Below are 22,828 nucleotides of genomic sequence, written 5' to 3'. Positions count from 1 at the left end.
AATCAATGCATGGTAGCCCTTTTTCGTTTTTCTCGAGAAATTCGATGACTGCGAATGGTTCGCTGAGATTTTTTGGATCGCGAGATGGATGTGAGGTTTCCGACATTTTAGGTTATGAAAAAAAATCACGATTCGTACAATTGAACCTGGTGTTTTCGAGTAGTTTCATATAAACTGATAACTTTGCAGAATGATGCATATAGCTTATTATTTAACAGAAAAAATTGCGTTTCTATTTCCATGTGTTTTGAACGGTTTTTTGTCATCACCCCACTGATGCTTCTTTTTTAGCGCCACTATTCCTTCAAAACGATTATATCACAAATATCTGTCAAACACTTAACACACATTTAATTCACATTAAATTCTCACTTCTTGTAATTTACCGTCAACTTAGTTGGTGAAATCCGAATTTGAGACAAAAAGCCCGATAAACGGATGATACGAGCAATTATGAAAGGTTATGTACACGGACGCCAGATCTAACCGATTTATGTCCCACTTGCATGTAACGACTCCACTATTGAAATTTTCTAACGACCTCGATGATCGGATTTTCATGTCGATTGTTGATTTAAAACATAAAATTGTTTGTTTCTTCCACAATTTTAATCACGAGTTCAACTAAAACATATACCCTCATTCATATACCCTCTTACCAAAAAAAAACTGCATTTCACAATGCGAACAATTTTTACGTTATTTTCTAGTGGAGGAGGGATATGGCGTATTGTCGTCCAGTTACATTTAATAAAGCACATTTGTGTTTAATTTTGTGTGCCTTCTTACATGTCATTTCAGCTGCCCAGGACTTAATGTAGAATATTCCTACTCGACTGGAAAAGTCTGGATAACTAAACGCCTCTTCCCTACTACTTTCCTGGTGTCCGAAAATATATATACCAGTAAGATCATCACAAATTTTGGATTTTCCTGATTTAACGAGAATTTGTGAAATTACGAAAACTTTCTCAATATCTAGGAGTACCACGTTATTTGGATGACTTGTCGTCAAGGTTAGACCATTGATGTTGATCATATTTGATGTTAAATGAATTTCCCCATCAATTATCATCGTTGTAGGCTTTCTCGCGATAACCCAATCACTCAGTATGTGTTTCTGATTAATTACCATGGTTCCTCCAGACTCCATCTCAGTTAGTCTGTTGATAATTTGTGTGAGTGGTTTTATCGAAGAATGAACGAGTTTTTTAAATAAACCAATGTAACTCTCTCCCCAAAACGCTGAGAGCTCATTCAGAGGAATTTTAAAGTATTGGGCATCATTAGCAACGTGGATGATACTATGCCAACTGAGAACTTGAGCCCCTTCATCATTATAAACATCAGGTAACGTCTCGAAACAAATTTTTAGCAGAGATCCAGCATATTCACTCAAATCCTTAACGAATTCCTTACTGTTTAAAATTCTGCTAGCAAAGACAAATAATGAGAAATGACAACGTAAAGGTTTCGGTAAGAAATCTTGTAACACGACGATACCACAATAATTAAGGAAAAACTTGAATTGTGATGCTTTCCATCTTGAGATATTATTCACATCAAATTCTTTCCTTTGAAATTCAATAGGGATATCGGCTTTTAATGACCTCATAATACCATCAAGCCGACGAACATCAGCTAATTTGATCCTCTGGGCTGAACTTCTCGTTAGCCATTTATCCAGCAGCCATTTCATATTACCAGAATAGAATAAATGCATTAAATCTAATGGCACTTGTTTTGTCAGATCGAATCTATCCAAAGAGAGCAGCGGGGACACAGAACCTTCATAATGATGTTCTGGTTGAACTCGCGTCTCGTAGGATACTTTAGTGCGTAAATTTGCATTGGTCACTGGATATATGCGTTTTCCTCGTCTTCCACAACCTACTGTAATGCCCTTGGTGAAACACCTTCCACAGGCATAGAAGGCTCCAGGAGCTTTGTGGCAGCAAATGAATGCTCGAGCTGGCGAATCAGCCACTATTGCTACAATTTTCACCTCAAAAACCTTGTCATCAATGCGCAAACCATTTTCTTGGAGTTCATTGGCCTCTTCAACAAAATCAGTCATGAATTCTGTGGCTGATAATGGTTTCCCATCCCCACAATAAATCGCGGCAGCAAAGGGTTTGGTAGTGTAATTTGGATGCTGTATTTTTATTGAAATTGGCCAAATTTCCTTCTTAGCATTCCGGTATACCTGCATACCGTCAATATGAACCAGAAGAGAAATGTCGTTTTCTCGATAAATTTGAGTTGAAATTATTTTTCTGAGTCCCGAGGCGATTCCCAAATAAATGAATTCACCTGGAATCTCATGAACTCCTCTCATGGTTGTTAGGTGTCTGCAATGGGGAGTTTGCAAAAGCTGCCGTGTAGTCTTGGGTATTGATGTGTAACCTTCACTTCTTAAAATGGCTAACAATTCATCGATTGCTTCTGCTGTTGTAGCTCTTCTGAATTTCACTGCCCATTGATTAATTTTTTGCTCCATTCCCCGCGGTTCCAATTTGTCCAGAGTTTGTGTATTCTTGTCTCCAATGCTGTCAGTGAATACTTTGTTGAAATCATTGTCAATGTCATCTGAATCACCATCACAACCTGAGCCCCCAAGAATTGGTTCATCCCTGTCTCCAACGCTGCTATTGGATTCACTGATGCAATCATTAAGATGCTTATACGAGCCACAATCACCATCACCACCCGACCAACTATCACCACAAGCACTAGCATTATCATCGAGATGTCGAACATCGACATCTCCACTAATTTGATCCACAATAGATCCACTACGGATAGTTATTTCATTGGCTGTTGGCAAACTAACCTCTTCCTCATCGGCATTATTGCGTTCACTGTAATCCGGAGTTTTTTCTTTAGCGCCTTCTACGTTTACAGATTCTTTTTTCTTCAGTTGATGAAAATGTCTGTATTTTTTAACCCGTGAATATGAACTCTGAGACATATTACAATAGTAAAAGAGTAATATTAAAATAATAAATTGCCGCACACGACACTCATGTCTACTGCCACAATCAGACTACTCAACACGCCATCTTACGGGCTGTTGTCATAGAATGTGTGGTATACGGTGATATCCACGCATATTTTCCCCTGAAATAGTATGTTCAGAAGAAATAATGGTACCTTCGGAAGAAGGAGAATCAAAGGACGAAAAATTTAGTGAAGGAACATTCCCCATGAGAATTCAATTTTTGGAATGCTGTTCCATATGGGACCCAAGCCTGGCAAACCATGCCCCTTGTCTGCCTGGCCATGTCTCGGGGCAAGCTTGGTGACCCAAGCCTGGCAAGCCATGCTCTTTACCAGTCTGGCCATACCTCGGGTCAAGCGTGGTTGCCCAAGCCCGGCAAACCGTGCTCTTTGCCAGTCTGGCCATACCACGGGCCAAGCTTAGTGACCCAAGCCTGGCAAGCCATGCTCTTTGCCGGTCTGGCCATGCCTCGGGCCAAGCTTGGTGGCCCAGATCTGGCAAGCCAGTCTCGTGCCAGACCTGGCCCGTTTCGTGGACATTGGCATTTCCTACCTGGGTCGTGAGCTGAAAGCGTCCTTCGATGGACATCGTTCTCGTGTCGTCATAATTCACTCCAAAAGATCCTAATCCAGTGGAGAAAAAAATTGCACACCAACAAAAACAAATCATGAAAAAAGAAAATAATAATGCAAAAGTGAAGAGGTAGAAGAAAGTCGAACGGAGAGTAAAAACGCAAGAAAAATCTCGCGTGCCGTTGACTGTAGTTAACAGAGTGATGGTAAAAGGAGAGACCACGTTACAGATTGCGCGTTCGTGCATTCATATTTTAATGCGACATTCTAGACGAGGTCAGATGCCCCCGGGGGTAACCAAACGCTCTATTGTGAAAACGCCTTGACGACTGAGTTCCGACATCGCGACGTCTGTGAGAGGTTACGCCCACGTTTCTTTCAAATAAAGATGATCTCGATCGAAAAGGGGATGAACCAGATTGACTCGAGTTCATTCGTTGATAAAAAATTGAGGGCCCGAGGGTTTGTTCGAGTTTCTAACTGTCAAAAATCAGGGGACGCAGTCCAAATCCAATGGGGAATTTTCACGTTCTCTTGTAGATAATTTTTTATGGATTTTCATTTGAAACTCCTGGTGCACTCCGAATTTTCCTCAAGTACCAGTTTCACGGAGGTTCGAGTAATTTTATGCCCCTCTTCATTCACAAATGGTATAAAATGGATTGACTAAGATTTCCCCAGTGACATAAATAAAAATTTCTGAAAGAAAAATTTTCATAATTTCAAAATTCCCACCCCAATAACAACAAAAAAACCCGCACAAAGCCCCCAAAAGATCTGAATGTGATAACTCGGACATTTACGTACACAATAAAACATTCCATAAACAATGCGGCATGTACCAACAATGGATCCATTAGAACTGCCCTTGATCAAGGATCCTACATCCCCGAAGAGGGCTATAAGTTGCAGGCTAGACCCACTGATGACTGTATTATCTCCACGAGAATCAGAAGAGAGTGGCAAGCTCGGAAAAAAGTAATAATACACAGGAAGAAAAAAAAATCAGTAGAATCTAAACCGCCCAATATGCAGAGGGTAGATATGTTGCATCTGTCGTGACGCCCTCTCGTCTCGACTGTCTCCACACACACACCCGATCAAGTTGTAACCCCTCACCCCAGCAGAGTCACGCGTTAGTCCAGCGAGGAGAGAATTTTTCGTTTTTTTATTTCAATAGGGGTTAGTCCTAAATGTTTTATTACTTAATCATAACCCGGGGGTGGGAGTTTCGGAGAAATATGACAGAGAGACATAATGTCGGGGTGTGGGGTGAGTACATTGGCCTGATCATTGTTGTCCTGGCAAATTATTCATTTGTCGGCGTAATGATGCAGTCAGTCAATAGAGAAGGATTGACAGTTGCAGAGCACTGAATTATTACGATTAAGGATCTTTTTACGATGGAGTTAACTACCAAGAATTTCCCAAACTTCATTACACATATAATTATATATTTTCATGAGTAATTATCCAGTAACTGACCTTTTTAGCTTCACCAAAAACAATTGACCTCTCGATCGACTAAAAACAAATGGACAATAAATCGTGTACGTGACCCAATGTTGCTGTTGATCCAATAAAAAAATTTATCTCTCAATCACTTTCCCTTATCCTCACGATCTAATCTCGCCTGACACTTTAGTCCTACCTTCGCGTGTTCACAAAATAGGGTTATTTACCGGGTACATTCGTGATTCCTAATCCCGCATATCTCCACCGAAACAATTCGCATGCACCCCTCGAAACGGCGTCACTCGGTTGACCTGATCAGCTAGAAATTTTGTTCCGTAAAATTTCAAGAATTGGATGAATGGGGATAGGACAATTGAGGGTGGGATTACAAACAAAATTTACCGAATGTGTAAACAAGAGAGGAGGATGAGGCTAGAGTAATGGCAAGACGCGAGTGTATTCCAGCCAATGCCAAAATGGGGTATGATTACTCAGGGTGTTGGCAAAGCCCAACGATTGACGACACGTGCCGGCTATGTTGGGGGCCCCACGCTGGGAAAAAGACTCCATGACGTTTCGGAAAGGCCGATTCAACAACTAACAGTGGCATGCTCGAGGAAATGTTCCGAAGCGTGTCTAATGTAGTAATGTCTTTTTCTTCATTCTTTTCGTGTTTTACATTCTCGAAAAAATAAAAAAACATAGGCTTCATGTTGACAGCTCTCGTGGATATATTTTTTTAAATAAAAAGAGAAAGAAGTTCGGGGCAGCCAGAAATAATGAGCAACAAAGTACTGAAATATTCAGAAATAGTTAATAAAATCCTTTAACTTGGTAATTCCCATCTATCCAATAAAAAAATTCAAATTATAGAATGATTTATATGCCTTCATTACCACCCAGAAAACACCAATTATCTGGTTGGATGAGCATTCCCTTCATATCTGTTTGTGTACCACAGAGAAAAAAAAAACAGGCGAGAACGAGACTACAGGGGCATTGACGCGAGAACCACCGTGACAAAAGGGCTGAGGCATCTCTCTGGCTGCTTTTCATTGTCGGATTACATCTGTATTAGTACTCTCACGTACACAGTGTGGGTTAACATGGATATCCCAGTGTATGCGTACCAAAGCATTCATCTTGGGGGAGAGAGAACAGTATATAACTACATTAGGGGTCGCAACCTTCCCCGGAGCACGCGCCAGCTGGCTCATTGTTAAATTACTGTCCAACCGATATCTGAACGCTCAACGGCGTAGTGTACGTCATTCCATGAATTTTTAGATTGACTAATTACTCGAGTGAGACAAATAGCAAAGTGCCAGGGGAGAAAATTATTTTTATAAATGAAAATTCAATGGATTTCCACCACTTCTACTCAATCACGTTATCCGCATGGAAAGAAAAGACTAAATCTGAAGCAGGAAGATTATTAGAAGACGAGTCCACTAGCTGTGTGCAAAATTCTGAATCCGCGAATACCAAAAATCGTCTGTTTTCTGAGTTTGGTCAGCTCATGGCTGTGATTGTTATGAATTGACACGTGACATATCTTTCCCATGGGATTTTCTGCGCCACTGCAGCGATCATCCTCTAATGTATTTACACGGGGTGTTGAGAGACAGTGAGGAAAAAAGGGGGATGGGGCTGGGGTGCGAGATTTGTCACTCGTGTAGAGTCGATGTTGAACACGAACCACCGTTGTATCACCATTGTCATCAGAACCGAAAGATTAAGCTAATTTCACACATGTCCGCCCGCTTTAACTCCCCTCCCCCTTTTTCCTACTTCTGTTCTCAATAACCCCATTCAGCTATTCAGAGTTCATCCAAATTGTTCGGGATGACATATGAAACTGTGTCATATTTGGGACAGAATGGGATAGAAGTCTGTCGGCGGAGGTATTAATATTTTTTTCATTGGAATCCTCGGTTGCAAATGGGCCCTAACATATGCTGTACCGACGCTTTGTCCATTAAAGCCAATGATTCCGAATCATCAAGTAAAATCATACGAGAGAACGTCTTCAAATCATCCAATACATGATTTTATCTATGTTAGGGAGAATGTCTTCATTGAAAATGTGGAAAATATTTCCATCGAGGCTCGAAGGAGATCTGATGGATGATTTGTGGTGTTTTAGACGCTCCTAATGAATAGGAGATAACACATTTTCTACGAGACAGACTACGAGACTTCCTCATCCTCCGGGAAAAAACAGTAGAGATGAACAGCTGCACCTTGACGCAGCTCGATTAGTCGGTATGTTGGAAAAGACCAGGGACACCGTCAAATCCGCCCACATCCTTCTAGTGGTTTACAATTACGCAATGTTCCATGCATATGGGTCCTGAGGATGGACATCGCATATGTCCACTCAGTGAGAGAACAGGACGGTTAACCAAACATCGACTTGTTCATGTGAGACCTCTGGGTGGATCCCGGCATTTCCCACCTTCGTCGACTTCTCTTCCACGAATTATCTTCGAAGTGAGGGACGGCCTGTCATTTGGAAGTTACGAGCGAGGATCTAGCACTAATGATGATTTTCGTGATGATGGCAGGATCACTCACAATAAATTATGATTTAAATATTGGGAGGAATATTGACTTGATCAATAATGAGGGCCTTATGAGAGTGGCGAGACTATTTCAGATGATCAGTATAGTTATCCCTTCCAGTGGATAATAATTCAGTGCAAAAAGGAATAGGAAAAATACCTGTCACACTAATTGGAGTGGTCGCAAATTAAATATGCAAATTAAAAATCTCTGAAAGAAGAAATCCCCATCCAATTATCATAAAGCAATTTTGCATTCGCAATGCAATATTTATTTTATTATCACTCGATTCACGATAGAAAAGGGCGTCATAAAATCATCGAATGACAATCACCTGACCTCTCAACCCCATCTCAAAGAGACGGAGATTATTCCCGGTGTCATTTGACACAGTCCTAAACCCGATTTGCTCCGCGTCGTCTTCTCAATTCCCATCCTCATAAGCCTTTTTTTCGGCTCACATGTTCCCATAACCGAAGAACAAATGCTGAGGGAAGATGAAGAGAAGAAGACGGGGTGGGAGTGTGAGGGAGACGAGACAGAATGGGTTCCCATGCGACGAATGAATGAGCCGCGAATCTTACGGTCAGATAAGCTTTTGTTAGGACGGAATGGTCTTGGCGAGTGGAGAGGGGTGGAAGGCATGGGAAGAGGATTTTTTTTTACTGAGGAAGAAGTCGAGGATATTCGAGACCTGAAAACCTCAGCAGATAACTCCTTTGTCTTTTTTTTCGGAGATTCATAGCTAAATTTATTTCTCCATTTGTATACTCAATTATTTATCCATTTATTATTGTATATTAATCCAACGTCCCAAATGCAAAAGTGGGAATTTACACTCCTTTTTATTCTTTCTTGTTCGGTAATGAACTGATAGAATTTAATTGTTTTTCAATGTGACTATTGTTGAAGCCTTCCTGTCACGATTAATTAATAAATTAGCATCATTATTATTCTTCTTATTCGTTGCTTCAAAATACTTCCGTGGAAATTCCTTTAATATCCAGTGCATTAACCCTTCTCTCCATTGAACCTATTCCAAGTTCCGAGAATAAAACAGAAATAACATGAGAGTATGTGCTCTTCAACATCAACAGGAGATGGTATTTGCACATTTCTTCAACACTAACATCCAGCCACTGCTCAAAATTCTCACGAACAACTAAGAATTGAAAAATAATTCCTCTCAGCATCTTAAAGGACGCGAATCGAGTTGATGGCCCGCTCCCGTGGGACTCACAACCATCCACCAAAAACTTATCTCAAGTGCTTGATGCATTGTACACCCTTGCACTCACTCCAGATAACCCCACACACCATTCAACTTTTAATCATAAAACGAGGAGAAAAGAGAGAGGGGATAGTATAGAGCGACAGTTTGATGGAGGCGGACTGCAGGTACATAAAATTCGTATCGATAAATCATGTGACGTCTTGTCTAAACACAATGGCAGTTCAATAACGAATCATTCATCTGAATTTTAGGGTATGGAAAATAAAGATTGAATTGCACGAAACGATTTTTTTAAGCACTGAAATCATTTCCCTATTTTTTCCAATTTAATTATTTGATCATCAAAGGAAATATACCTATATTCTCATTATATATATTGACGCTAAATTTGTAAATGTTCTGTAAAAGTTTCCTTCACACTCGTTTTTTTTGTTATTCATATTCAATTTATTTTCCATTTAACCCTCTATCTAACGATCTATTCCATTAACGGGGGATTTGTCTGCGCTAATCAACAATCCACATTAATTTGAATTTCAATGAAACGAGGAAAAAATATTCCCCTTTTTTTTTCTAAATGTAATGATGACTTTGGCTGTGATTAACGCTGACGAGCGGTGTGTGGAGTTTGCGTTGAAATTCCTATCCACTTTGCCCACCACGGGGTCGCCGGAATGACGCTGTGGGAAATGAGAATCGTAAAGCAATGCCCAGCACGCAAAGTAACCCAGTAGGGGAGAGAGTTTAGACTGTGTTATAGCATTACGCGCATGATCACCTATTTGTTAATATGTCATCGGCTACCTAACTACTTTTACCATAGTCTTTGAGGGAAAAAATGTCCGTAACTATTGAAGTTGAATTATTCGGAGTTTGCTAATATTTATGGGGCTGTTCCAAATTCAATCGGCTAGAATGGTGGAATCTAATTATTCAGAGGCTTAATCATCATCCTCGCATACCCCAACCGGGTCGAAACGATGGAAAATAGCGATAAAAAGCATTATCATGTCGACATTTTGCACATTCATAATGTATTTGTAAATTATGGAAATTTTCCTTGAGAGAACGTCTTTGTTAACATTGATTGATGATTCCATGTACTTAACATTATGTGAATCAGTGTATTCTACCGTAATTCAAAGCCGACTAATTTTCTCGCTGTCTAAAAAAAATATAAACCTATGCTGTTGATAAATTTTTGTACAAATATTCTGGAATTTAACATTTTCATTTTTTTCCCTCAACCGCATAAGTTCCATTCTCCTATGAATACCGATAAATCCACTCATTGCCAAACAAAAAAAAATTATTTCCATAAATACAAAAATAACTCCTCGAAATATCACAAAAAGAAAAAGGAACTCCTCCACCGCAGTATTCCTATAAACGAGTGCCCCAAGGAGTTGAGTCGATGTAGGAATGACACGAGCGGTTATCTCAGGAGCCACGCGATATTGTCATCAGGGTGGTGAGTTCACTGGTGGGGGATATAGTTACAAGGGGGTTGTGGGACTGCGGTGGACACTGATAACATCTCCTTTAGTCCAAAGAACGACATAAGTCGACAGTGTGGCCTTTCTCAGTCCTCGCGGTGGGAGAGGGTACCCACCCCACTCACCTCCTCAGGGGTGGGTGGAGAGGAGACTCTACGTGACTTGACGGAGACCATTTGAACGATAGCACAACACAACCCTGTACTGCGCCTCATAGCCGGCTTGTCCCCTCGCGTTATCTTGCACGCGAATTAGCTCGACAGATTTTTTTCCCCTTTCCTCAGAATTATTATTGTTATTATTGATTATTATTATTAATTATTGTTATACGCAAGAATTCAATAGGATATGATATGAACTTGCATTCGTATTGAGCCGTAACTCAGCCAATAAGACACAATAGTCAGTCCGGTGATCAACATTGAAAATAAAAAAATAACAAATGCTTTAAACAATGGGTAAAGTAATAGCGAAGAAGTTCCTTAGACAGATAGAGTCCGGAATGAAAATAAAAGAATAATCAGCCAGTCCATTAACAAAAACTAACAAAACAACTGCTCAGTGAAATCAAAGCAAAAATACTCTGGCCATTTATCCACATGTACTTTAAATTCGTCACGGTTTCTTCGGTTCTTTCTTCACATTTTCGTCTGACTCTTGTACTGAGAAAGGCCAAGGGACTACAGAGGGATTCCAAGATTTAATAACCCTCGGGCAATAAACGCACAGTCTTTAGTAAGAGTGTAAAAACAGAAAATACCCCTGAGTCATTTTTTTTTCTCGTTCTCCTTTTCTCACTCACTTCTTCCCGATTCTAACGTCCTATTCATTTTCCATTTTTTTTCCCTTTTACGTTCTTATGGATTTTCTAAACAAACTGCGCACAACATCAGTTTTTATTTCAACTTGGAAGAGGCGGGATTGAGAGGCAAATTGGATGATTAATCGACCAGTCACACGATGCAATGTAACTCATTCTTATCGGGAGAATGCGTGCTTCATGAAGGTAAATAACAACAACAGGTCATTTGAATCGATAAGATTCAAGTCACTGAGAAATAATGATTTGAGAGTATGGGATTCTATCTTTAAATGGTGAAAGTTATATCAAATCGACATTCAGTCGATTGATGTTCTATGTTTTTAAAAAATATTTTTCTCCCTTCCAACTAATATCTAAAATTCCTAGTCATGAGAACGATTTGGAGATTTTCTCATAATTCTTTTCCAAAAATTGCGCATGTAAAATTGACTTGCCATTCAAATCTCGTGTTTACGATTATTCCCTGCATTGATTAATTTATTTTCAATAGACGAGAAAAGGGACTAATTAGGCGGCGACAAAGGTGTCCCCTGTGTCGGCACAATTGGACGTCAGCCTCTCTCTGGCTCGTAGAAATTGATTGAACAAATGACAAATGCAGAAAAACTGTACGGGGTAATTGCGAGGGAATAAAAGACCCGACGGAAGATTGTGTTTTTTTCTTCTCGTGGGTAATTTTGTTTTTTCAAGAAATGTGAGATCAATTGTCAGATGGTTTTGCGAGGGGTTTCCTCACGACAATTGTGGCCTCACCGCGGGTAAATAATTGAGAATTCTTTCGATGATTTTAATTATTCCGAAAACCGCAAATCTTGAGAAATTAAAGAAGAGCTCAAAAAAAATCCCAGGATTAATTAATCGCCTTGATTAACGCTATTATTACGTTGAAGAAAATATTGTCTTATGAATTGTGGATGTCTTGTTTTATGAATGCAATTCCCAAGAATTTAATATTGTTGAATGTACAAAATAGTTTGATTTATCGCATGAACTTGTACTCAATTTGCAACATTATATCTCAAGTTGTGACTTTGATACGTAATTGAATACGCAGATGCAAAAACGGGTGCAGCAATTTTAGTGCCTCCAGGTGGGTGTCTGGACGTGAAAATCGATACGCGGCTTGATAGCGCTGCACTTGGGACACTGAGATTGTGAATTATTGGTGTGTCATTGGGGAGAGGGTCAATTGCCACTTCTCCGGACGTGGGAGATCACTCATTGGCATGAGACAAACCCAGTTCATTTCATGAAGAAGCATGGGCAATATCTCTAACCCCTGTAATCCATATATTTTTAATTGAGGTAACCCACTGAGGATTACTTTGGCACAATATGAAAGAATGAAAAGACAACGCGTGTTGTTGAGGGCGGAAGCAGGTTTCATCCGTCAAGAAGGGTATCGCATGAGAACTGGTTCTACGGTTTTTTCGGCGTGGGGCTTTTTATAAAAATAGGTAGAAGTTGAATGTTGAAGAAGGAAAAGACCAAAACGATTGGAATCGTGTGCGTTGTTTAAGACGAATGAGCGTTAGGGGGGGGGGGGAGGTTAGGCTGGTGACCTACCTCAGGATCATCCGATCTATTCAGACGTACATTTCATTCTCTCACGCAGGATGCGAGACAATAGAGACTACGATCAAGACCTATCCTGAGTACATTTTTTTTTATCGCAGAAAAGTTTCACTGGTTTTTGTCTGTAAAGGGAATCGGAACTTCCGGTAGACTATTGGATTTTGAATGAATGGGATGATATGAAGCTATTGAATAAGAATAAAAAAATTAAGGATCTCCAAGTATCTTTTAAAATGTTAGACAGAACGCGATAATTCAACGATTTTCATTTATCAAATGTATGAATTAATTTGCGTGAAAGAAATGAAAGCTAAGGGTGAATATTCAGCCTCGTTATATCGACAGTTCGCACAGATTCATGATTTTTTGTGGGTAAAATTTTGAACATGAGAAAACCCCTAAAAAATATTCTGCAACTCAAAAAAAAAAATAGAACAAATGTTTTTCCATTTTCTATGGATTTTAGAAGCATGTCTAGACTCTCCACAGCCACATCCATTGAAATGGGCGTGCCTGACGTTCATCCAGACCGCATGATGCGCTGACAAGACAAGACAAGTAAAAACCCACGTAAAGAGGGAAAGAAGCACCAGATAAAAAGTCATGCGAACTGGTGAACGTGTGATGCGCGGGCGCTGCTCCGCCTCCTGGACTTAGAGTCAGCGCCCATCCCGCATTAAACCGACATATCTTTGGGAGAGAAGGGGAATCCCCGTATCATCTAATCAGCCCAGGAGAAACAAAAGAGAAGAGATCAACCAATACCAGAGAAAACTCACCCTGAAGTCTCCTAGCTACCGGCTTAGACCTCATATTTGTCTTCCGTGTCCGGAGAAATCACAATTCCACGAGAGAATCCGAGCCATAAAATCACTTCTCAAAATATTAAAAAAAAGTTCACTCAAACGTCCGAAAATGTCACGTGTCCGGTTCTCCCGATAATAGTTGAACAGATATATTTTTCAGGAGTAATTGTTCAACTGCAAATGTATCGAAGTAGCCGACGAATCTGTCCTCGGGCAGAGGCTTCCCTGTCCTCCGGCGTAACCCTCCAAGTAGTACCTCGAGTTCACAAAATCCTCCCCACCCCAACCGCGATACCAAGGCTGTCCTCAAACCCCTACCACAATTCCAACCCGTTAGCCCTCTTTCCCCACTTCCAACGTCAGGTACATGCAGTTGTCGCTTGTCCTCCTCGTTCACGTCTTCTTCTTCTTGCCTTCTCCTTTCACCTCGTCTTCTTCTTCCTCCACCTCTTGCCGGTGAATTGCCCCCACCAGTTGGTGGTACAGAAGGGGGATAGGGGGATGGAACGTTTCAAACTATCCCCACTACCTGGCACGTATCACGACGCTGTCCACCAATGATCAGGCGATGTCTCTGTGAGTGGAGTCAACTCCCGTCGAGTCAACGATTGTTCCAACTCGCTTTGTTTCGATTTCTCGATGAATTTTTTTTATTGTTCTTAGGGGACCCCATTGGATGGTCACTGGGTGCTCCTTGGTGTTGCCGATGTTTTATAGAAGTTACATATCTCGCCTTCAGGAATTTTTATGAGAATTTCATTTCTTGTATTCTCCAGAAATCTCATGTTGATGTACCAGGACTTTGATCTGCATATTTTCGTTGTCTGATGAGAGATCAATTTCCAAAAAATTGAATGAAATTTTGTTGACGGTTGGAGATACCACTCTATGGTCACCGGTGGATTCTCTGATCTTGCTGATGCTTCATAGCGATTCAAGACCTCTCTTCCCAGAATATCCTAATGTTAATCTAACAATTTACATAAATATAATTTCTTGAATATTCTCTAGCAAGCTTCAAAGTCTTGACTCAGTTGGAAAACAACTATGATTATTAAAGTTGGTCAATTCAATAATATTTCCCAATAATTAACACAATTTAATGATTGATTTAAAAAGGAGGATTACGATCCTCTCCACCACTACTACCCTTCCCGACTGACTTCGAGGCTGGTAAACGTGGGGTTCTTAACTCGAGAGAAACCTAGCACCCCTTAAAACCCGGCACAGTCCTGTTGCCTATACGCTCATTCGTCGAGCTCTGAGCGTGCCCAGGCGCCCCACAGGTACTCATATTTTTTTATGCGCACAGAGTTTAGTCTGTTGCGGGAGAGACGGGGAAAGTTTTTTTTTTTCACCATTTGTGGTGACCTCTCCGGTTTTGTTTCGAAAAGCGACGCCGGATTCACGGATTTTTTTTCTCCAGAGGATGAGGAATTATTGGGTCGTCGTCCTGGCAACCTTACCCGAGTTTTTGATGTAACCCGGGTGGACGTGACCTCGAGACACCCCCACTCCAGGTCACTGTCTGATATCCAATCGATGTTAAACAATTCTGATCAATTACTCTAGCTTCGTGATTTTGGATCCAATAGTACAGCATTACCAAGCGATCTTCGTCTTTCAGCGTTTGCAATTATGTGTAAATTCATTATTACAATTCCTAATGAACAATTACGATGATATAATAGTACTAATAGTGCCTTGTCATTGGGTTCCAGAGCCTATGACTCGAACGTACAACGGAAAAGTTCTCAATTTTCTCAATTTTCAATTAATCAATAATTTAACCTTAAGCTAAGAAATCAATCAGGCAGCGGACGCATTCGACAATCTCTTTAGGAAGGGGAATGCGTTCGCGTCGTTATTCTGAGCCTCGGGGAGTAAAACCGTGGAATGTCCACTCGAGATGACTTTTCAATAAACGTTCCTTTATTAACGCTCATGGCAGTGAGACAAAACCCCTGCGCGTAACGAACGGGCGCAATATACGGTAGAAGGGAAACGTGACTGGACTCTTATCCAGAAGCGCGTCCAATAATATTTACAGCCCAATGGGAGGGGACGAGAGAGAGAAAGAGAGGGAGATTGTTCTGACTTCTGTAGATACTTGATTAATAATTCGATATCGAAGTCTACCCATACACCAAACTCAAATATGCTCGTTAAATTATAAAGATAATTACCAGAAAGTAAAACGCAAATTTATCTTCTAAGGATCATAAATCTAATGAACATAGAAAAGCACTGAAATCCCTTGACATTTGAAAAATTTCCAAAACTTCATCTAAATTATTTCAACTTGTTTCTTTTTTCGGCGGTCGCCTTGTAAACTGACTCCTCTATCCTCCGTCCCTTCTGCCCTCTCATAACCTTTGTGAAATTTTCCTCCCCCTCTTTTGAATCTATCCCACCACCAAAGGTGAAACGCACAACGCTCTCGTGAGACCACGGAGGTTGAAGCAAAGAATAAAACAAACGATATGGAGCAGACGAAACAAAATGCAAGACTGCTGTGAAAGAAATTACTCTGAGCGAATAAGTAAATAAGGAAACAAGAAATTTGCATATGCGGAGAGAAATGGTCAGTAAACAATACAGAATTCATATTACGCTCGTCTGCTATGAAATCCAATGGGGAAATTTCAGTGACGATATCGTCATTTCTACGGACCGATCTGGAAAACATTCCTGACAGTTTCATAAAATGATCTATAAGAAAATTATACTTATAATTATGAGAGCTTTCATCGGGAAATTATAATTTCTATTATTATAACATAACCCTGGGAGGTGCGAATGTTCCGAGGTGAGGGTTCTGCTGTGTCGGTAGTATTGTGTAAGGTGCGCGCGGGCGTGAAGCAGGTGAGTGAGAGGTGGGCCAGCAATGATGGCGTTGCTCGATAGAAACAACATGAAAAAGAGTCCGCCCGGGCGTGTCTACTCTACCTGGGCAATGTGCTAACTCCAACACGTGCAGGGCTACCTTTCTCATTTATCCTTCCCTACGAGCTGTCTCTCTGTTTTAATGAGTTTAAAAATATAAATGAAAGTTTAACAAATAAGAGTGTCTTAAAGTAACGTTGTTTATAACGAATTAAACCAATTTCACTGAATGACTGAATTGATTTCCGAATGTCGACGAAATCAAGATGAAATGTGACTCGATACCCCCAAACATTTATGTGGATGTAAGGAGCATTGAGAACTACTGGCAAGTGAGCCGTTAAGGGATGACGTATATTAGGGATACTCTTGGTCGAGTGGTGTGTGCCCCCGGAGAATCGTAGACCCACCCCTGTCCTTCACTGACTATAAAAACCACTCGCTTCCTCGACCCTCAGCCAAAAGGCCAATCTCCCACTCCACTGCCTATCGATCTTGAAGAAAAACCTTTCCCATTTTCTTGCTTCTTAAATCTATTTTTCTATCTGTGCCAAATATTTTTTTTTAATTAGAAATAATTTTCCAGTCATGCAAGTAGCAATAATGACTGGAAAAAGGCATATTTTACTAGCTCCCAGAAACTTCTGCCTGTCTACTTGAAGACGAGAAAAATAAAAAATGAAAACTTGAAAACTAATGAGTCGCACTGTTATCTCCACAAAACAATACTGAACAGCTTAGTTAGCCCAGTGTTAATTGAACAATTTGCAATGCCAGAGACTTTTATCTAGATCTAAAGAGGGAGTTTTTCGTACGAATACGAGGTAACAAATATGTAAAAATGGGTGAGTAAGGATAAATCATTGGTGTCAAGTTCCTCCAAACTGTGCGAGACACTTTCCGTTGGCCTTCCATCGTACTCATTAAAACAATATCAAGAATTATATCCTCCCATTTTACGGAATATTTTTACCCATTGAAAGATCCGACGAACAGTTGGAATTATCTCTCGAGTTTGTTTTCGTTTTCTAGAACTCTGGGCTATGATTATCGATATTCAATAACAAACTTTGCGAGTTGCACTTTTACAATCTTCGGGTCTTCCGGTTGAGTAAATGTGAGTTCTCGGAAGCATGAAATTGGAAAGAACAGTCTTCGGTAGTGTCAGAAGATTTAGGATAACAGAAATTGAAAAATAGAAATAGAAATAGAATTCCTTTACCGAGTGAGCGCATAAGAAGACCATTGTATTTTATTGTTCAATTTTTGTGGAAATGCGATTATGTAAATGGAGTGTTTCAAGATTGATTACTGATGATTGATTTCATCGATAAATTGGAGAGACGACCTTGGGGAAAAAATCCCTTGAAACAGAAAAAGCCAGGGAGTGTGATGCATGATCAATAAAGATCAGTCATTTAAAATTCTACACGATTTATTGAACCTTTGTCCACGCTATCATTATTAAAATAATAACTGAGAATTATCTCACTAAAATGAGCCCTTCATTAATCCACTTCATCTAATTACTCTAAATCCTTTCCTCTGATAATTATGAAACTCTGAAGAAAGACTACGTATCGTGCCGAGTGTATCCAAGACGGCTCGCATGTCATATCAGCAATCATCAGTGGCCGGGATATGGGTATGTCTGTATAATGTCGTAATACTGTACCTACATATGCCCCCACCCTTCTCCGCTATTTCGCGATATATTTTTTCCAAGCCACCTAGGATATTCAGTTCGCATGCTTGGAGACTGATGTGACCACCGGAGACCGCCTCGTCACAACATGCGAAGTGACCCGCGAGACCACAATCTCGACTAGCAATGAGGACTGGAAAATGTAGAAACAATAGCACCCTCCAATAGCTCTAACTTGCCCTCCAGGAAATTTTACATTTGACTTCATGTCGGGACTCGATAGTTTTCCATGTACCATCAAACGACGCAGTTGCATGCACATTGATTAATTAGGTTGACTCAGCTGATTTTTTATATTTTTTTTCTACTCTGTTGATTTTTCAAGGTTTCTCGGTGATTAATTAATACAGAGACGGGTTGTGTTATCGTAGGAGAGTTAATGCGCAATTATCCCATTTCTAAAGATCTAGTACTGGGTATTGGATAACGTGTTATTATGCTTATCTGTAAATATGAATTATTTACTTTTTACTTTTTATTCATCCGGCGGGAGGAATAAATGGTCGGTGGAAGATTGGATATGAAATTATATGAATTGTTAATGAAGTGCAAGAGAATTACCCGAGAAAAGTTATTAACTTAGTAGAATGAAATGCACTCTATCCCAACAATTAAATTTTTACTTGGATCAATCCGATTTTCCTCATCACAAATGTTGCTGAAGCAACGGAACATCTTGTGGGAGAAATAGTGATGATTAATGGATTAAACAAAGAAAATTCAACAAGAATTCTCCGCAATTAATTCGGAACAAAATGTCGAGTAAATCTAGAAGTTATTGGGCTGGAAATCGAAGTAGCAAAAGTTTCGTACAGTGTGACTGTACTAATTAGAAGATCTAGGCGAGTTGAGCGTCACGACGAGGTTAATTGGACACGTTTCAGAAGCACCAACTGGTGCGACATGGCTCCCAACTTCGTTCAGCTCTTTCACATCAATTTTTTGCACCTGATGAAGATATGCAACCTTAATATACCTTAACTAAACCTTGAAACCAGGTAAAGGAAGAAAATTTTTCCGAAATTGCCTCTAAAATACCGGCGAAAAAGCAAATGTAATGAAGATCAAGAGAATATTATTGCAGAATAGCAAAATATCATCAACGACTTTTCTAAATAATTTCCTCAAGTTTATGGAAATTTTTATTTCAATTAAAAAATATATAATTTCTTCAAAACAGCTGAAGTACGTAAGTACTCTCAAAGTTTATGTCCGAAAACAAAAATCGGAACTTCTGAGACGAACCCGACATATGCCACCGCGACATTGATTTCACACTGAATCCATTCCCATCTGCCCCGTCCAATATGTCATATCCTCCCAACATCCGTTAGAACTCAATCACTTCAAGAATTTAATACCTCATAAAATTTCCAATTTTCCCCCCGCCTGGCTACCGATTTTTCCTTCCAATGTGACAAATTCTCACGTTAAAAATGAAATTGACTCAAATAGATGGAAAAAAAACATCGGCTTTTGGTTGAGACCTGGACTGGGTAAAACGATAAGTGGGTTTGGATAACTAACAGCGAAACGAGTGCATCACAGAGTGGGCATTCGGATGGAAAAACGCAACTAAATGCGAGTAATTGGAGGCAGGGGGTGGCTCACGAGGCTTCACTCGTGCGATTTCACTTTGTACCCACTTCACCCCTCGGCCTCCCTCCACCCCCCTGTCCTCGCCACAACCACCGTATGTGCCTCTTCGCCGACATTTAAAAACCGAGATCCGCGAGTTAGTTGTAAATTACCGCGTTTAATTTTCATGAAATGAAAAACTGGGTCATGAGATTATTTCTATTCGCAAATTGTTTACGATATATTCGTAAGAAATTTTTAGCAATTAAAAATGTAGCAGAGTCAACGTAGGTGGAAGGTTGACATTTGAACTCTGAGATGATGAAATTAATATTCTAAGAATATATATCCCAGGAATAATTTTTTCAGACTCATTACCTCCCACCCCTCTATCCGACAAAAAAAATTGAAGTATAAAACGCAAACATTTACCCAAATAATAACAAGTAGTTACACCCCAACAATGGCATCTGTAATCACAGGAAAATGATTTAAGACGCTCTGCATCGGCCCCCAGGGGAATGTATACAAGCCCCAGAAGCGTTTTGAATTGGGCGTGTGCTGGCCTTGGTTCTCGTTGTGGTTTTGCCTGATTCGAAAAGTAGAGGGAGTAAGGGAAGCAACTCATGTTTTCCCATCCCTTCGAACCGGAATCATATCCCAACTCTCTTGTTACCCCACCCCTTCAATCTTACCTTGCTCTGCCGACGTAATTCTGAGACCTCCGAGGCTGACTCTGTATTGCCACTGCAACCCTCCGAGCCATTCACTGATTCAAATTAATCACAGCCACGAGCCGAGGCGCCCTCCAGAATTCGCCCCATCATATATACGTTTTCTGTGTGTGCACACGCCATCGGCGAAAAGCCCCGGTCTCATCCGACCATCAAACATTCAAATGGCGTCTGATGAATGAATTCTGAAAATTGATAAAGCGACGCGTTGATTTCCTTTGTTAACATCAAGAACTTTCATTTATTATCGATAGCCCATAAAGTATAATTTTTCATTCCGTGTGCGAAATTACATTTTGGTTAAATGTTCCACTCCAGAAAAAAATAATTCTACTCCTGGGATAACTTCAAGCTCCCTAGATAAAGATGAACAACAGAAAATAGATTGTTCGCAAATAATTCCTCCTGCCAAAAGTCTGAGAACTCACATGAAACCCGAGACCTCCACCTTCGAGAATTAGAGCATTTCTTTTTTAGAAAAAAGGAGCTCAGAATCTGAAATGAGAGAAACGAGAGAACACACTTCTCGTTTTCCTCAGTTCCATTCTCTCCTCAGCATTTCCCTCACTCCTCCTCGATGAATCTGCGAGGCGTCTCATCACGCAACATTACCCCTCCACCCCCTCCTAGTCATTTTTTTCCATATTCTTTTTCTTCCTCTTCAATTTTTTTTCTATTCCAAGAGTGAACCCCTTGCATCCCAACCACGCAACATTAAGCCCACTCACCTCACCGTATTTTTCCCTGGATTCTATTGAGTCTTGGAAGGTTCTCCATCCCCTCCTCGACCCCTCCCCGTCATTTCATCCACAGCAACGTCGGGAGAGGGAAGCAAGAGGTCTCGTCATGGTGTCTCTATTGATCCTCCTCTGGGCTCAGAGACGCGCGCAACCATCGTCATCTACCCAATTCCCTCCTCACCTCTCTCTTCTTCTTCACCGCGACCCTTTTGCCCTCTCATCCACGATATCCAACGAGTCGGGGGTGTACCATAAAATCCAGCGACCAAAGATCTCTCGTCTTTTTCTACACGTTTTTTTTTCATTTTTGCCTTCTGCACATTCTCATCCACCAACCGCCGCTGAGTTCCTCTCTTTCTGTCTGTTTGTAGTTTTTTTTTGTTGAGGGGGAGGAGAATGGCGAGACAGAGTTGAAGCGGGAGGGTGGAGATAGTGAGGAGACTGGGGTTAGGTGATTCTGTTGAAAATGGAATTGTTTTAGAGTTGCTGAAAACGGAAGCATGAGCAAATAATTGAAATGAAAAAAAAATTGATTTGTTGGAGACATTCCATCTCTAATAATCAACAATATTCTCCGATATTGCCCATCCAATTGATTGAATGGATAAAAAATTTCCTTATCATCAACGTATTTGATTTCTCTTTCCATTTTTTATCCGATGAATTGACGGTGTTCGATTATAACCCGACAGTATACTCGAGTTTTATTGCTATTTTATCTGAGCACTGAGGCATGTCCAGGATTGATGGGTTGCACAGGTTAATCGAACGCCTATTCTCTACTATTTTCCTATCCCACACTGATTATTCAGGGAACATAAAACTTTGATATTGAGGATCCGAAAGTTAATTTTTAATCATGATTTTTTCTCTTATTCACGATCGAAAGTCGAGATACTGGATTTCAAAATTTGAAGTTCTGAAGCCAAGTCGATTAAATTTCTTTTTTTTTCGTAATGGTTAAGGAATCTATAGCCAAAGGATCATCAGATTCGTTCGTCCCGATCAATTAAACATACTCTACAAAGGAAGAATCATCTCAATCTATAGGGATTCGTTCAAACACTCCACAAAGATTAATGAGTTAGATTCCTCAGATGGTTTCAGAGATGATTCCACCCACCTTTATCTCCAGACCTGGGCAATCGCCGATTGGTCCGTTGAATCTTTCGCTGCCTCCCCTCGTTCCACTTATGTCTCTCGCTCACTATCGTTGGTGTTTTAGCTTGATAGGTAGTTGTGTGCTGTCGAGTGGCATCAACCGGTATTCCTATTGGTCTGAGGGGGAACATCCGTGACTACTGGTTGGTTGGGTAACACGCAGTGGAGCATCTCTCTGTGCTCATCCTTGCGACTGCGCTGTTTTACGATGATTCGAAATAGATGGGAAATAAAATGGTCGGTAGGCACCACAACTGCAACAAAAATCATTGCAAGACATTTTAATGAAAGGCAACAACAACATTTCAGAACATCAATGGAAAACTGTATCGTTGTAAAGCAAATTATTGAATTAATTACTCAATTAGCACTCAATAGCACTCAATTGGTTTGGCAAAAAGATTATTATAAAAATTTGATTTCATCTTTAGACTCCAAGATCAATTGGAGACAAAAAAATTTGCGAATTGTTTGTATTTCGTCTTAATCCGGGGAAA

General features: G+C 40.3%; 1 protein-coding gene across 1 annotated transcript in view; it reads right to left on the bottom strand.

The window, feature by feature from the left end:
• LOC135160811 (histone-lysine N-methyltransferase MECOM-like) overlaps positions 1-14,692 on the bottom strand; it is a 57,269-nt gene extending 42,577 nt beyond the window's left edge. The window contains exon 1 of the mRNA XM_064117841.1: positions 13,501-14,692. Within this exon, the coding sequence (XP_063973911.1) occupies positions 13,501-13,534 (34 nt within the window). The 5' untranslated portion in view covers positions 13,535-14,692. The remainder of the gene's footprint in view (positions 1-13,500) is intronic.
• Between the last annotated feature and the right edge of the window lie 8,136 nt (positions 14,693-22,828).

The sequence above is a fragment of the Diachasmimorpha longicaudata genome, chromosome 3 (genome assembly GCF_034640455.1).
Source record: "Diachasmimorpha longicaudata isolate KC_UGA_2023 chromosome 3, iyDiaLong2, whole genome shotgun sequence".
In the NCBI taxonomy this organism is placed as follows: Eukaryota; Metazoa; Arthropoda; class Insecta; order Hymenoptera; family Braconidae; genus Diachasmimorpha; species Diachasmimorpha longicaudata.
This window is presented reverse-complemented; position numbering and strand designations above follow the sequence as displayed.